The sequence below is a fragment of the Lithobates pipiens genome, unplaced genomic scaffold, assembly GCF_037356315.1.
Source record: "Lithobates pipiens isolate NorthernLeopardFrog02 unplaced genomic scaffold, aLitPip1_a1.2 Scaffold_18, whole genome shotgun sequence".
Classification (NCBI taxonomy): domain Eukaryota; kingdom Metazoa; phylum Chordata; class Amphibia; order Anura; family Ranidae; genus Lithobates; species Lithobates pipiens.
This window is the reverse complement of record NW_027507758.1, coordinates 339,342,601-339,357,448: the sequence shown is the minus strand read 5'-3', so window position 1 is coordinate 339,357,448 and position 14,848 is coordinate 339,342,601. Positions and strand designations below refer to the sequence as shown.

General features: G+C 40.4%; 1 protein-coding gene across 1 annotated transcript in view; it reads left to right on the top strand.

Moving 5' to 3' along the window:
- Positions 1-14,848, top strand: part of LOC143988097 (CD109 antigen-like) — a 169,851-nt gene that overhangs the window by 68,238 nt on the left and 86,765 nt on the right. The window contains exons 10-14 of the mRNA XM_077487380.1: positions 6,529-6,638; positions 8,266-8,475; positions 12,566-12,661; positions 12,742-12,807; positions 14,265-14,447. Coding sequence (XP_077343506.1) covers positions 6,529-6,638; positions 8,266-8,475; positions 12,566-12,661; positions 12,742-12,807; positions 14,265-14,447 — 665 coding nt within the window. The remainder of the gene's footprint in view (positions 1-6,528; positions 6,639-8,265; positions 8,476-12,565; positions 12,662-12,741; positions 12,808-14,264; positions 14,448-14,848) is intronic.

The window sequence follows — 14,848 nt, the reverse complement described above, 5'->3', positions numbered from 1 at the left end:
GATCGCTCCGTCAAATGACGGAGTGATCACTTGTAAACAACATGACGCCGGTTCCTCCCTCCCCTCTCTGTACCGATCGGTACAGCGGAGGGGAAAGAGATCGGTGTCAGCAGCGATGTGGGCTGCATCTGCAGTGCCCACATCGCTGCTCACCGAATTTAACCCCTCAATTCCCTGCCAATACTCTGCAATACCAGTGCATACTCTGCAGTACCCTGCCATTACTCTGCAGTATCCCGCCATTACTCTGCAGTACCCCGCCATTACTCTGCAGTGCAGTACCCTGCCATTACTCTGCAGTACCCTGCCATTACTCTGCAGTACCCCCCATTACTCTGCAGTACCCCCCAATACTCTGCAGTACCCCCCAATACTCTGCAATACCCTGCCATAAATTGCCATACCCAGCCATACTCGGAGATACCCAGCCATACTCGGTGATACCCTGAAATACCCAGCCATAGACGCCCCCCACCCCTCACCGCCCTCCGGTGCTTCTACCAACTCGCCAGTACGATCAAAGCCAGAATCTTTTTTTTATTTTTTATTTCAGGCTTCCCAGCCTAGAGGTGAGATGTGGGGTCATATTGGCCCCCAGATTTCACTGTAAAGAGGACCTGTCACCCCATATTCCTATTACAAGGGATGTTTACATTCCTTGTAATAGGAATAAAAGTGATCAAAAATATATTTTTGGGGAAAAAAATGTCAAACTAAAATAAATAAAGTAAAATGAACAATAAAAAAAAAAAAAATTTTTTAAAGCGCCCATGTCCCCATGTGCTCGCATGCAGAAGCGAACGCATGCGTAAGCCCACATATGAAAACGGTGTTCAAACCACACATGTGAGGTATCGCCGAGAACGTTAGAGCGAGAGCAATAATTCTAGTCCTAGACCTCCTCTGCAACTCAAAACATGTAACCAGTAAAAAAAAATTTAAGCGTCGCCTATGGGGATTTTTTAAGTAGCGACGTTTGCCGCCATTCCACGGGCATGTGCAATTTTGAAGAGTGACATGTTTGATATCTATTTACTCAGCATAACTTCATCTTTCACTTTATGCAAACATTGGGCTAACTTTACTGTTTTTTTTGTTTGTTTTTTAAGCACAAAACAGTTTTTTCCCCCCCAAAAACGCGTTTGAAAAATTGCTGTGCAAATACCGTGTGAGATAAAAATTTGCAACGACCACCATTGTATTCTCCAGGGTCTTTTGGTATGCATATGCTGTGTGTGTGAAATAACCTGATAATATGACAATTTTGTGGAAAAATAAAAAAAAAAAGGAAATAGGACGTCAGTACTTCAGGTGTGATCAATTTTCAGATATTGGCACCATAGCTTGTGGACTTACCAAAGATATGTAGTAGTATGAATTTTGGCCAAAATTTATGAAGAAAAAATTACTAATCTGCTAAATTTTATAACAGAAACGAAGAAAAATTCATTTTTTCGCAGAATTTTTGGTCTTTTTTCTTTTATAGCACAAAAAATAAAAAACTGAGAGGTGATTAAATAACACCAAAAGAAAGCTCTATTTGTGTGAAAAAAAGGACAAACATTTCCTATAGGTCCAGTGTTGCATGACTGAGTAATTGTCATTCAAAATGTGAGGGCACCGAAAGCTGAAAATTGGTCTGGTTATTAAGGGTGTTTAAGTGCCCAGTGGTCAAGTGGTTAATAATAGAGCTTGCAGTCAGTAGTGTTAGGAGATAGTGCGTGCTGTCTGCGTGCTCTGTACCCAGTACATACCGCTATAATATAGGGCAGGCCCCTACTTTCAAACATCCAACTTACAAACATCTCCTACTTGCAAACGCAAGGAGACAGCAGCAAGTGAGATGAAAAAAGATGGACGACAAAACAAATTATACAGGGGTGATAACCCTTCCCTATGTTTTCCAAAAAGCTTAAAAATGTTTGACTGGAGCTACACTTGTTTGTTTGACTGGAGCTACATGTTTGTTTGACTGGAGTTACACTTTAAAAATGTACCGGTTGAAAATTACAAACAGATTCAACTTAACACAACAAACCTACACAGTCCCTGTCTTGTTTGCACCGCCTGTATACTGCTGTTCTGAGTATATAGGGCCTGGGGGCCACATGCATTTTCTTTTTTTAATATGGGTACGGGGTTCCCCTTAATATGCGTACAAGACCCAAATAGGCTGGTAATGGGCAGGGAGGGCTACCCATGCCATTTTTCTGAATGATTTTCAACCATATTGCAGGAACCAGATATAACATTAAAACCGCAAGCAGTTTTAAATGGTGTTATTTCCGTTTAATGTCATTTTGTGCAGGGACTGTTCCAAACACGGGAAACACGTGGCACTTCACAGGCATACTACAGACACCCCCCAGGCACCATATTTAAAGGAATATTTCACCTTTTTTTTTTTAATCGTCATTAAAATCAGTGCTCCCACCAAAACGGCAATTTTTAAAACTTTTTTTTGCAGTGACCCATGTCCCCTGAGGCAGGAGGCAGGTCCCCAAACCCTTTTTAGGACACTATCTTGCATATTAGCCGTTAAAATTAGCACTTTCCATTTCGAACGTTCGAGTCCCATAGACTTCAATGGGGTTCTAACGTTCGTTTCGAACGCGGGGGTCGTTCGCAAGTTCTGGTGCGAACCGAACCGGGGGGTGTTCGGCTCATCCCTAGTACTGCCTATGCTATACTACAGGTGTAGCTTGAACCGGACTGTAATACTCTCATCATGGGCTGCTATTGCAGTAATTCCATCCCTGCTTCCATCCAATAAGCCGAAGGTACATGGATTTTCACTGAGATAATAGTGTTTGCTTTTAAATGAACAGGGCTGCAATACTGCCATCATGGGCTGCTATGATGGTAGTCCCATCCCTGCTTCCATCCAGTAAGTCAAAGGCACATGAATTTCCACCTCAAGACGGGTAATATTGTTTACTTATAAATGAACAGGGCTGTGGGACTGCAATCATGGGCTGAAATGCAGTAATTCTTTCCCTGCCCTCTTCTATTAAGTCAAAGATACATGAAATTCCACCTCAAGTAAGATAACAGAGTTTGCTTATAAGGCCTTTTGTACACTACAGCTTGAAAAAGCTCAGTATAGTTTATTTTTTTACTGAGCTAAAATACAGCCCATTAATTGTAATGTGCCTATGCACACAGATGCATAAACAAGCGCCATGTATTCTTCAGTAAAAAAAATCTGCATTTTTGGTCAGTAATTTATGCCTCATGCGCACAAATACGCTTAAATATGCAAACATTTGCAAGCGATTGCACACATTTGTGTGCAAATGTCCATTGCTATATTGTGAATGCGAGAATATGTTTTGAAATTGCTCAACTGCATATGCGTGAAAATACATACTAAATAAAAACAGCTGAAAAAATTGATGTTCAAACAGGAGTATCACATACAAGAGGCCTTAATGTCCTAAGTTCCAAAAATGTGACACATTCTTCTGGAAATAATTTATTTGGCTGTAGCAGGGCAGCTGAAAACTGATACTGCATTCTGATGTTGTGGCCAATATTATAAATATGTACAATGTGTATTCTGTACTTTTCCCTTTATAACTATTTGAGGCTAACTTTGGTATACATGGAAAACATCCTGATATTTTTATAATGGCAGTATAGCAAGGGATTACAGTGATATAACATGGTACAAGTGTATATGTATAGTGCAGAAGTATGACTACTTTGTTTATAAGTATTTCTGGCTTTTGAAAACGTTTCTCTGCTAAGACTGTTCACTCTGAAAAAATGAATATTCACAGAGTTTAGTAAATAAGGCAAAGCGGTGTTTACTTCAGTAATCTAGAAAAGAGATTTATTGCTAAGCCCTAGGGTGGCAATCAGAGCACCCAAAAGGTGTCCCATCCTAATAGTAATTTGAAAAGATAAAGGAAGGAATGGACTTTAAAGGCACATGTAGCACTGACCCCCGAAGGAGCTGCTGAATTTGTTTGAGCCTGCACTCTGCTAGTGAACCCCCACTGACTTGGCTCAGTCCCCTTGACACAGCTGTGGTGCAATGTTGGTGTGGAGCTAATGGTGAAGGATAACCCCACAATATACAATATAATAACAGTATACGTTTGTTATTACCTGGGTATCCAATGGCTCCACCTGCTGGAAAAGGAACAATACTCCACACCAAAGTACTTAACCAAAAACATATCTTTACTATGGTTAGGTTTAAAGTAATAATTACAGCAGTTGCACTGTCACATCAACATAACATGACAGTACAGAATGTTTAGACAATAGATAAATATGGCACAATACAAATACAAGGGAGCTCCCCCTACTTTAATAAAGGTGCAAGGCCTTGCAATATAAGATGCAGTCTTTGATCTTCTTTCTTCTGCTAGCTATTAGTGTTTGTAACAATTTGTAATCCAACAGTGGAATACTAAGGGTTAACTTGAAAGGAATACTGGAACGATTCCTGTGAGGTAATCCACTTGTAATTGCCTCTGGTATAACACAGTGTTAAAGTGTGGTAAAGGGTAGGCTTTAGGCCTGCCTAAGCTCAGTCTTTATTAGATGTCCCTCCGTGGAACTAGAGGTCCCAGCAACACTGTATAGAAGTCTAAATGTGTGGAAGTGCATAATAAACGGTGGGCAACAGCCCTCTCTCCAACTGGATCTGAGGAATGTAACAACTATGCTCTGGTGCACTGTACTCTGCACTCTTGCTTCTAGCCGGCCGATTCTGTCACACCACTCTGCAAGATGAACCGGGTCCCTCTGATGGCTTCCGACAGGTGTCTCTGGATCCTTCCTGATTCGGTCACTCAGTCTCTCCAGCAATCAGGTGGATGGCAAAGTCTATATTCATTCCGCTCCGCAGTGACTGTAGGCTGTCCTCTCTGGAGACCTCCTCACAGGTCCTTACAGGCAAACCATGCGTCCAGAAGTGTAAGAAAATGGCCGCACCGGCCCTTTTATAGCCTACCCAGCATGCAGTTCAGTACAGGGTGATCATGGGTAGGTCACCTGGCATTCTGGGTAGATAGGTCACAGCAAAAATGTAAACAACAGTCACTTCCTGTTATCTTTCCAACACTATAGAAAAGGAAATTAATTCAAGACTATTTCCTTGCATTGGCCACTGGATGGCACCAAATACTAAGCTATAATATTGTTCATAGACTTACATTGTAAAGTATTAACCCCCCTGACGGTTTTCCCGAGTCTGACTCGGGGTGGATTTTTTATACCATTAGCGGTATCCCCGAGTCAGACTCGGGACTGCATCGCTGGATCCAGGAGGAGGAATACTCACCTTCTCCCTCGGATCCAGCGTCGTCTCCCCGCTGTACGAGCGAGCCGTGTCTCGCTCGATCTATCACATCGGCGATCTCCGTGCCCTGCGAGCGTTGCGACGCACGGGCACGGAGATCGGCGCCAAATTCAAAAAGTGAAACACACAGTATACATACAGTATAATGTAATCTTACAGATTACATTGCTGTATGTAAACATTTCACATCCCCGTTGTCCCTAGTGGTCTGCCCAGTGTCCTGCATGTAGTTTTATATAATAAAAGCTGTTCTTTATACCTGGAAACTGGAGATTGTCCATAGCAACCAAAACTGTCACTGTACATCAAAAATGATTTTAGAGCAGCTAGAAAACAGCGATAATAAATTAGAATCACTCGCAGAATTGAGCGATAGCGATTTGTGGGGAGATTCGTCATCAAATACTGAAAAGTAATGACAGTGACAATTCTGCAACTGAGCAAATTTCAGTGTTTTTGATGTGATTACATTATTGAATAATTTTTATTATTGTTATATTATTATTTGGTACAATTATTTATAATTATTTCTTATATTATAATTTATGATTTAATTTTTCAAACTTTATCATACCCGGGATGTCTGCTAGACTCTGGTTTGGACAGATTTAAGAGAGTTATTCCTAAGAATTGCAGGACTACAATATAAAACGCCAAATTTTCATGCAAAATAATGGTACCGCTTTTAGCACCTAAAATCCGAAATAATGGTACCGCCAGGGAGGTTAATAGGCAAAAATATCAGCGCTACACACATAAAAAAATTATAATAAATTTTAATAGTTCACAATTATTATATACAAGTGCACATTTAATTATACAGAATAATTAGATAATACAAAGAAAAAAGGGAACCATTGATCTTTCTTTATATTATCTATTTAATCTGTATAATGCAATGTGCACTTTTATATAATAATTGTGAACTATTACAATTTGTTATATATTTTTTATATGTGCCTTTAAAGTCCATTCCTTCCTTTATCTTTTCAAATTACTTCAGTAATCTAGGTTTTGTAAAAACTTTTTTTATATATGATTGAGAATTCAAGGTGAACACAACTCCAACCTATTTACTATGGTCAGTTATCATGCCCTTTGCTAATTGAACAGTTTGTATTTGAGTTTGTAAATCAATCCCACAGCGTTGGACATGTTATGTGTAATTGCAATATTGCATTATTTTGAAAAAATGCCACGTGTTATATTTATAGGTATCACAATCAGTTCATCCTCAAATATTACAAGAGTGTTTTCTGAGTACATATTTATGCTACGTAACAACAATGGACAGTTTATTCCTGGCACAAATTTCACTTCAAAGGTCAGTATAAAATAATGTCTTGAATAACAATGCTTTAAAAATACAGACCCTCATCACATATGTTTAATTGACATACAGTGCCTCCTTTAAAGTATATGTTAACCCTCAGCTTGTAAAACAACCCATTCAGTTTTAAAAAGATTTGAAAGGTAAAACAGGCTGCATTTATGAAAAGGTGCATGCACTTTTTTGTGGAAACACGGGCATGGCAGCCCATTCATTTGAATGGGCTTTGTGCCTGTGCAAACGCAGGCTGCAAAAAATGCTAAGGTGTAAACCGAGCGTCAATCTTGTGGACCAGCCTGGTGCCAAAGCCCAAGAGCTCAACCTCCGCTTTACATTGCACTTCAATTCAAGCAAGTAGGCTTTTTTGGTAAGCAAATTCGTTTTAGGGAGCCCTATAAGCCTCCCAACTTTATTTTGCAGTGCAGAGGTCTCTTTCTCCTTCGCATTGCAATCCATTGGCACTGACACTGCAATTTGGTTTGTTTGGCTCTCAGCCGGAAGGGACCTTCTAGGACAACCTTGTAAACGTCTACTAGGCCAGGGGTAGGCAACCCGGGGTGCTCCAACTGTTGTAGAACTACATTTCCCATGAGGCATTGCAAGGCTGGCAGTTACAATTACTCCCAGAGGCATGATGGGACTTGTAGTTCTGCAGCAGCTAGAGGGCCCCAGGTTGCCTACCCCTGCCCTAAGCTATCCATGTGATATTCTGGTTTCAGCTTCTTGATGTGTCTATATGTTTGGGACAGTATACCTTTCAGACGTGTTCATGTTTTTTCCTATATCATGTGTTTTAATGTGATTATAATAAATTCAATATTTTTACTATAATATGAGACCTTAATCATTTTTTCTTATTTTGGGATTTCAGTGGCAACCTTAAATGTCCTTTTTCCTCTTTTTTTCCCCTGTTATTGCTTAATTATTACTGGATGTGGTGCCACATTCTGCAGTATATGTCTCAGATATTTTCTACAATGCTGATTGAATGTTTTTTAACTCTTCTGGTTAAATGGTGTCTGTCGAATGTTCTAAGAAGATTTGACAGAGCAGCTAAACCGTACAACGCAGCAATCGTACATTTCTGGTCGAATGTTCCACCTACAAGCTATAGTATAATTCTAATGTTGTATGACACTAGCAATAATTATATTTATTAATTATTATTATTAGTCAACCAACATTAGAATTCCTCTATAGCCTATGGGCGGAGCATTTGACCATAAATGTCCGCTCGTGGCATCTCCTTCGCTGAATATTCATTGCAAAGTTTTTCTATGTCGAATAATCTTGGACTAATAGAGTTAGGTTAGGCACATTCAAACTTTTTTGCTATTGTCTCTATAATGTTAAATCTTTTCTCTCTATGTCGAATATTTTCTCTTTATGTAGAATAATCTTGGACTAATAGAGATAAGGTTAGGCACATTCAACCACAGGTTCGATGGACACAGATTGCTATTGTCAGTTTACAATCTAAGGTCCCTAACTTACATTCATACATACTAGGGACAATTTAGACAGGATCCAATTAACCTACCAGCATGTCTTTGGAGTTAGCATCATATCACACAGTATTACTAATAATAAGTGAGCCTAATAACTGCCATTACACTCACAGATGAAAGTCATAAGAGCGGATCAGGAGCCATTGTCAGCTGAAGAAAAAGAAAGCAACATTTCTGTGAATATAACCCAATCTTCATATTACTGGTGGTACGGTTACAACTTTCCTGATTCCTTCGTTCTTCAGCAAGAAATCAAACCACAGAATGGCTTTTGCAGAATAGAGCTTGAAGTGCTTCCAAATACTGTAATGATTATGCTTGAGGTATGGACATGTTTTTTTTCTTTTCACTTTATAATAAAAAAAAACATTTGATGTACGGTAAGTGATAACCACTGGAAAACCCCTTTCTCAGTCAGGTAAATATGAAATTTTGCATTTTAATTTTATTTTATACAGCAGTTGAAGTTTTAGGCTGGTTTTCCTTTGGTTTTCAATATTTCTGTTGCTGTACAAACCCTATTGTTGATAGAACTCTATAGCTCTAATGTAAAGGTGGCCATACAACGAACATAATTTGGCCAGCTCAGCAGGGACTATTAGAATTTTGTTCAGTCTGTGGCAATCCCTGTTCAACAGAAGTCGATTGTTTGATCAACTTCTGTTAAAGAGACATGTAACATTTTCCTTGATTAGTGTATTCCAACAATGGTGGGTGTAGCTGTCAGATTACATTGTCCTGCTGGTTCTCTCTATTCAGTTTGTTTTTGTGAAGGCCTCAATAAATGAGGATAGTGAAAAAAATAATCTTCCACAAGTACAGTGCTAAATAGTATCCCAAACACACACCAATATAAAATATAAACAATGTTTTTCACAAAAATGTGAAATGTTGCAGTATAGCAAACACAAAAGATAAGCAATGTGTTACAAATAATCAATACTTTAAAATACACTCTTGTAGTGAAAGATATGTGTTCATGAATAAAAAAAAAACAAAATAAATTCCCTTCCACATTTATTTAGTAGTCAAAGGCTTGAAAGATTGCAGAAAACAAAGTTCAAGTGCAATCACTGATCCCAGAAAGCACCCAGTGAATCTTCAATTTATAGTGATTTTCGTGATCTTTCACCAGTCAATTGGAAGCTCACTCACCAGAAATGTCAGCTTATCTTATTTCATAACAGGCTTGAGTTTAGCTGGTTGTACATAGATTGAATGTCAACTGATTCAGCAGGGACTGGCTGAAATTCGATCTATCTATAGGAAGGCTGGTTGTACCTGAGTTGATCCATCGATCGACTTGGGTACAACCAGCCTGTCAGATTTGTTGCATGCGATTGCTGCCAGTGGCATTAGCCACTAGCAGTAATCACTGTGTTCAGCCAGCAGGGAGTACTCCCTACCTGAAGAATACAATAGTGCTGTGAGAAGGATTCCCCCATCAACACTGACTGTGACCCTAACTGACCGTGTTGATGGGGGAATCAAGCGATTTTCTTTTCTTCCACCCGTGCTGGAAGGAAAGAAATTAGAATTAACTATGGCTTGCCTTAATCTCTCCTGGTTAGAGTAATCCACCAACAAGGCATCAGAAGTAGCAGTAATCCTCCTCAACTGCTTTCTTTCACAGCTCTACCAGACCCCCGGGTGTATGGGGTCACAAAAGGAGAGACTCACATTGTATAATTCTGTCTCCACAATATTTATTATTTGAAAAAGTGTTATACTCACATTATAAAATAAAATGACAGTTGTGTACAAATGCAGTGCCAAAAGCATGATCAGAATAACAGTGGAACCTCTGTCTTTCAATGAACATCAAGAAATGGATTTTATAGTAAGTACAAAAATCCAGTTTGCTTTCTCTTTATTGATGGACACTGAGATTCATTGACATGGGACATCCAAAAGCGGTATAACTAAGGGGTGGGCAAAAGAAACAAAACACTAACAGGCTCCATATAACTTAACTAGGAATTGTCTACAAAACAAGGAGCTGCCTGAAGGGCCATACACCAACAGAGATGAGATATCTCTAGTATCCAAATCCACTGCACCAACAAAGTGTCCATGACTCCTCACCAGCCCAACAGGCTGGCATCTGTCATGAGGATCTTCCATAAGACTGTAAGTAAGGACTTACTGAGCTACAGAGCAGGCAAATTCTAGCATGTAGCCTCTGGTGAGTCCTCTTGCATGCATGTAGCTGACATATGGGCATCCTACATGCCTGCACACAGACATCCCTCCACTTTGCAAGTATGAGTGCCTCCCCATTATGGAAGAGTTTGGGGGACTTGGATGCCTTGGAAGGTTTGGGGATAGGGCAGGAGCCAGTTTAAACACTTTTGTAAACCAGACCCCCAAGCTCTTGAGGTAATCACCAAATTTTACTTACAACTGCTAGATAAACCTGGTTGTACCCTTCAAGATTATCCACGTAAATGGGAAATGGACCTTGGAGTCGCTTTAACATCAGATGACTGGAAATGCAATATGGACTAACACAGACACTAATGCCGAATACACACAATCAAATTGTCCGGCGTACATAGTCCGCCGAAACGCATTTCACCGGACAATCCAATCGTGTGTGGGCTTCAGCGGACTTTCTCAGCGTAAAATCCAGCGGACTTATAAAGTATTTTTGCAGTCCAATCTTTCCGCTGGACTTGGGTTTCAGCGGACAATACGTTCATGAGTATGCTAGTCCAGCGGACTAAGAATGATGCATGCTCAGAAGCAAGTATGAAAAGGAAGCTATTGGCTACTGGCTATTGAACTTCCTTTTTCTAGTCCCGTCGTACCTGCTGTACGTCATCGCGCTAGCAAACGCCAAACTTTCTGTGTGGCCAAGTCCATTCGGTAGAAAGTCCACCGGACTATCCGCCGGATTGTTTGCCAGACTAAGTACGCCGGACAATTCGATCATGTGTACGCGGCATAAGACAAACTATAAGGTTATGATCAGAAGGTACCTGATCCCAGCCAGAGTATACACATATGTCCTCTCCTGTGGATGCGGAGGCATGACACCCATTTCCATTTGTGGTGGACCTGTCCCACAATTTGCTTGTTTTGGATGGATGTCTTCCAGGTTCTCCATACCCACTTTTTGCAAATGATCATTTTGAACTGTCAGCCAGATGATATTATAAAGACCCAATTTAAATTATTATAGTGAGAGACCATGGCTGCCAAGCAAACCATAGTGAAAGCATGGAAATCTTCCTCATTCAACTTGGTTGAAACTAAAAATAGGGTGACACAAGCAATGGTTTATGTCAAAATTGAGGCAGTGCTAAAATATAATATCACAAAATAGTGAAAGACCTGGCAGCCAAGGGTAGACCTTCCTCCACACTTTGACACTGCACTACTGCTTCCGAGCTGATCTACTATTCCTTTGAACGATACATCGTTTTCAGGTGCTTTCACCCAGCAGACCCCTAGGATCCCCAACCTTGACCCCTTTTCCTTTCACCACCTTTCTTTTCCCCTTTCCCCACTTCTTCCCCTCTCCAAAACTGTAGGCAGTTTGGGATGCCCAGCTTGTCACTCAACAATGCTAATGACATTTGGCTATATCTGATCGCCTATCTACACCCGCCTCCCTTGGTTACATCACTATAAACTCTGGCAGGCCCCTTCTAAAGCATTGTTTATGTTAATAAAAGTTATCCTGACAATAACAATGTTAGGTGACCACTTTTTGACTTATTGTAACCTCTTCTGTTTTGCTATATGATGTTAACCTGGTCTACTTGGCCAAATGTTCAATTACTATAACTATAACCCATGTGCCTTATTACCATTGTAACCTACTAAACCAATAAAAACACATTGAACAAGGGAATTGAAAGTATCAGACAAGGTCTCAGCAGCTGCAAGCTCAGAGGCCATAGAGACAATATCGTAGATGCATTAGTTTTGTGAAATCCTCCAGGTATAGAGCTGAGCAGGGGGCCACACTTGACAGGTATAAGGCAGACTGTAAAATTTGCAGGGATACAACCAGACAACAATAATCTGTCAATGTCAAGTCCTTCAGAAGGTGCACAGCAGTCAGCACCAGAACTGTTAGTGGACACTGAATTAGAGGCACCCAGACAGCTTAACCCATGTGTTTGGAATACCGCAAGTTATACTACAACGTAGAACAAATGTAGCTTTGCATGCAAGGCTAGGCCTTAAATACTCATAAAAGCAGCAGATGGCAGCAGGAGCAGTTTTGACAGCTGAAGACGATCAGGTCACTGTAGGTAGGCAGCAAAAAGCAAGTACCACATGTCAGTTGCACCTCCTATGGGCTATTTTAGATTTATTATTACTATAAATTTAGTAGTAGTTGTTTTCAGGTAATATAAATCGTCTGCATTTTCCTAGCATTATTTTTTTTTTCATTTTCAGGTTGAGTATCGGAATAACACTCAAACCTTGTACTTGTACAAATCATATGGAATAAACACATACATCCAGATTAAAGATCCACATTCACCCATAACGGTAATTTAAATGAATGAACATTTTTTTTAACTTCTGGATGCCAGTGTAAAGGATACTCACTTGTATCATTTTAATATCAGGTCGGAACTCCCTTTCAATTTGAGATTGATGCCTACCCTACAGAAGTGGAAGAGCTCTTTTATGTGGTATGTTGTATGAAATTTGAACATGCAGAATATATTTATTACAAGTACTTATATAGCACCGTTTACACAGTGCTTTACATACAACACTAGTCCCTGACCTCAAGAAGCTTACAGTCGAACATCCCTAACTCACATTTATACAGCACATACACATACCAGGGATAATTTTGACAGGAGCCAATTACCTACTTGCATGTCATTGGAGTGTGGGAAGAAACCTACACAGGCACAGGGAGAACATGCAAATTCCAGGTAGGTAGTGTTGTGGTTGGGTTGTGGTTGGGTTTTGAACCAATGACCCTAGTGTTGCTAGGCAGAAGTGCTAACAACATAGCTACTGTACTGCCCACACAATCAGTGTACATATTTCTAGTAAACAGCATGTAGGCAGGTATCCTCTCTACTGTAGGTGACACTGTTCAGCTGGCTGCTGTACACAGAATAATGGAGGTTGAGAGGAGCTTTGTTCCTCTGAAGGCTCCATAGGTGTCATCAGGAGAGCAGCAGTCCGATTGGGCCCTGCTGCACTGGCTGACCTCCACGTCCATCTTAAGTGGGATCAATGATAATAAATAGCACTGTCCCACTGTTGCTGGCACACATTTGTGAAGTGAGTAGTGTAGAGACAGGATTCCCACTGGCTAGGAACAGTGCACTTAACGCTAGGGAGAGGTTCCAGTCGAGAAGGGACAGTGCAGGGATGCTATGCTTGGCTCTGCTATCTGGAAACCCTAGAGAGTTGGGACCCACCTACCTGGTTACTAAAGGTGCCTGCACAAACTGTACTGCCTGTCAGTCACCTCTTTCATCAGATGCTGTTAGGCTCGGTTCACACAGGGGCGACTTGTCCAGACGACCTCGCCGCCTGACAAGTCGCGCCCCGTTCTGTACTACGGAACCGTTCTAATAGGAGCGACTCAAGTCGCTCCGACTTAGAAAAAAGGTTCCTGTACTACTTTTGCGGCGACTTCGGGCGACTTGCATTGACTTCTATACAGAAGTCGTTTTGCAAGTCACCGCTGATTGTGTGCAGGTCGCGGCAGGTCGCGGCGCTGCAAGTTGTGCCGCCTACTGTGTGAACCGAGCCTTATGGTAACATTACCTACCAAAATCTCCTTCTCAAATACAAAGACTGTGTTAAGTTACCACCAACAGTGTTGAGAGCTGTTGTAATATTGAATCTCCATGCCATAGTTTTTAGAACTGTAAGTGAGCTCTTTGCCAACATCTGACATGTGTTGTTACCTTTGCTTTACCAAATAATAATGGTGCCGCCTACCTTGGTCTTTGTGTACCTTTACTCCATCTCAGGGCCCAATCAACTGGCCCTGCCTATAAGTAGATTTATGGTAGGCCCACACTGCTCCTGGAGTTGGTACCCGTCTTAACACTATTTAAAACAATTATGGTATTACTAACTTCTCTATTTTGCCAAACATTTTTTTTTTATATTGCAGGTTATGGCTAAAGATCTGATTGTGTCTGCTGGGAGGCAAAACAGGACCTCATTCAGCCTCACTCCAGAGCACTCCTGGGCTCCTAATGCCAATCTCATCCTTTACTTTTACAATAATAATGAATATGGTGATATTGTACAAACCTCTTACATGTTTCCTGTAAAAGGCTTGTTTCAGAATAAGGTAATTGCTGTCATTTTAATTTACCTATTGGTACATGAACAAACTAATATGTTACAGCTGTCAACTTTCATTTTCATTTTACAAAAAGTTAATATTTCTCTGATTTAGTCTCTTTATAATATACATTTTCTCCTGTATTTTAGCTCATATGGATTGTTGAATATACACTTTGAAATGTATCATGATCTGCTCTCATGAGCAAAATAAATTTCAACCATAAAACTCACCATATGTAAAGTGTATGACAGCAAGAACAATATGGGCAAGATTTACTAAAACTGGTGCACACAGAATCTGGTGTGGCTGTGCTTAGTAATCACTCAGTTTCTAGTTTTTTTTGACAAAGCCTAATTGAACAAGCTGAAATTAGGAGCTGATTGTTTTATCTCTTAACCTGGTTT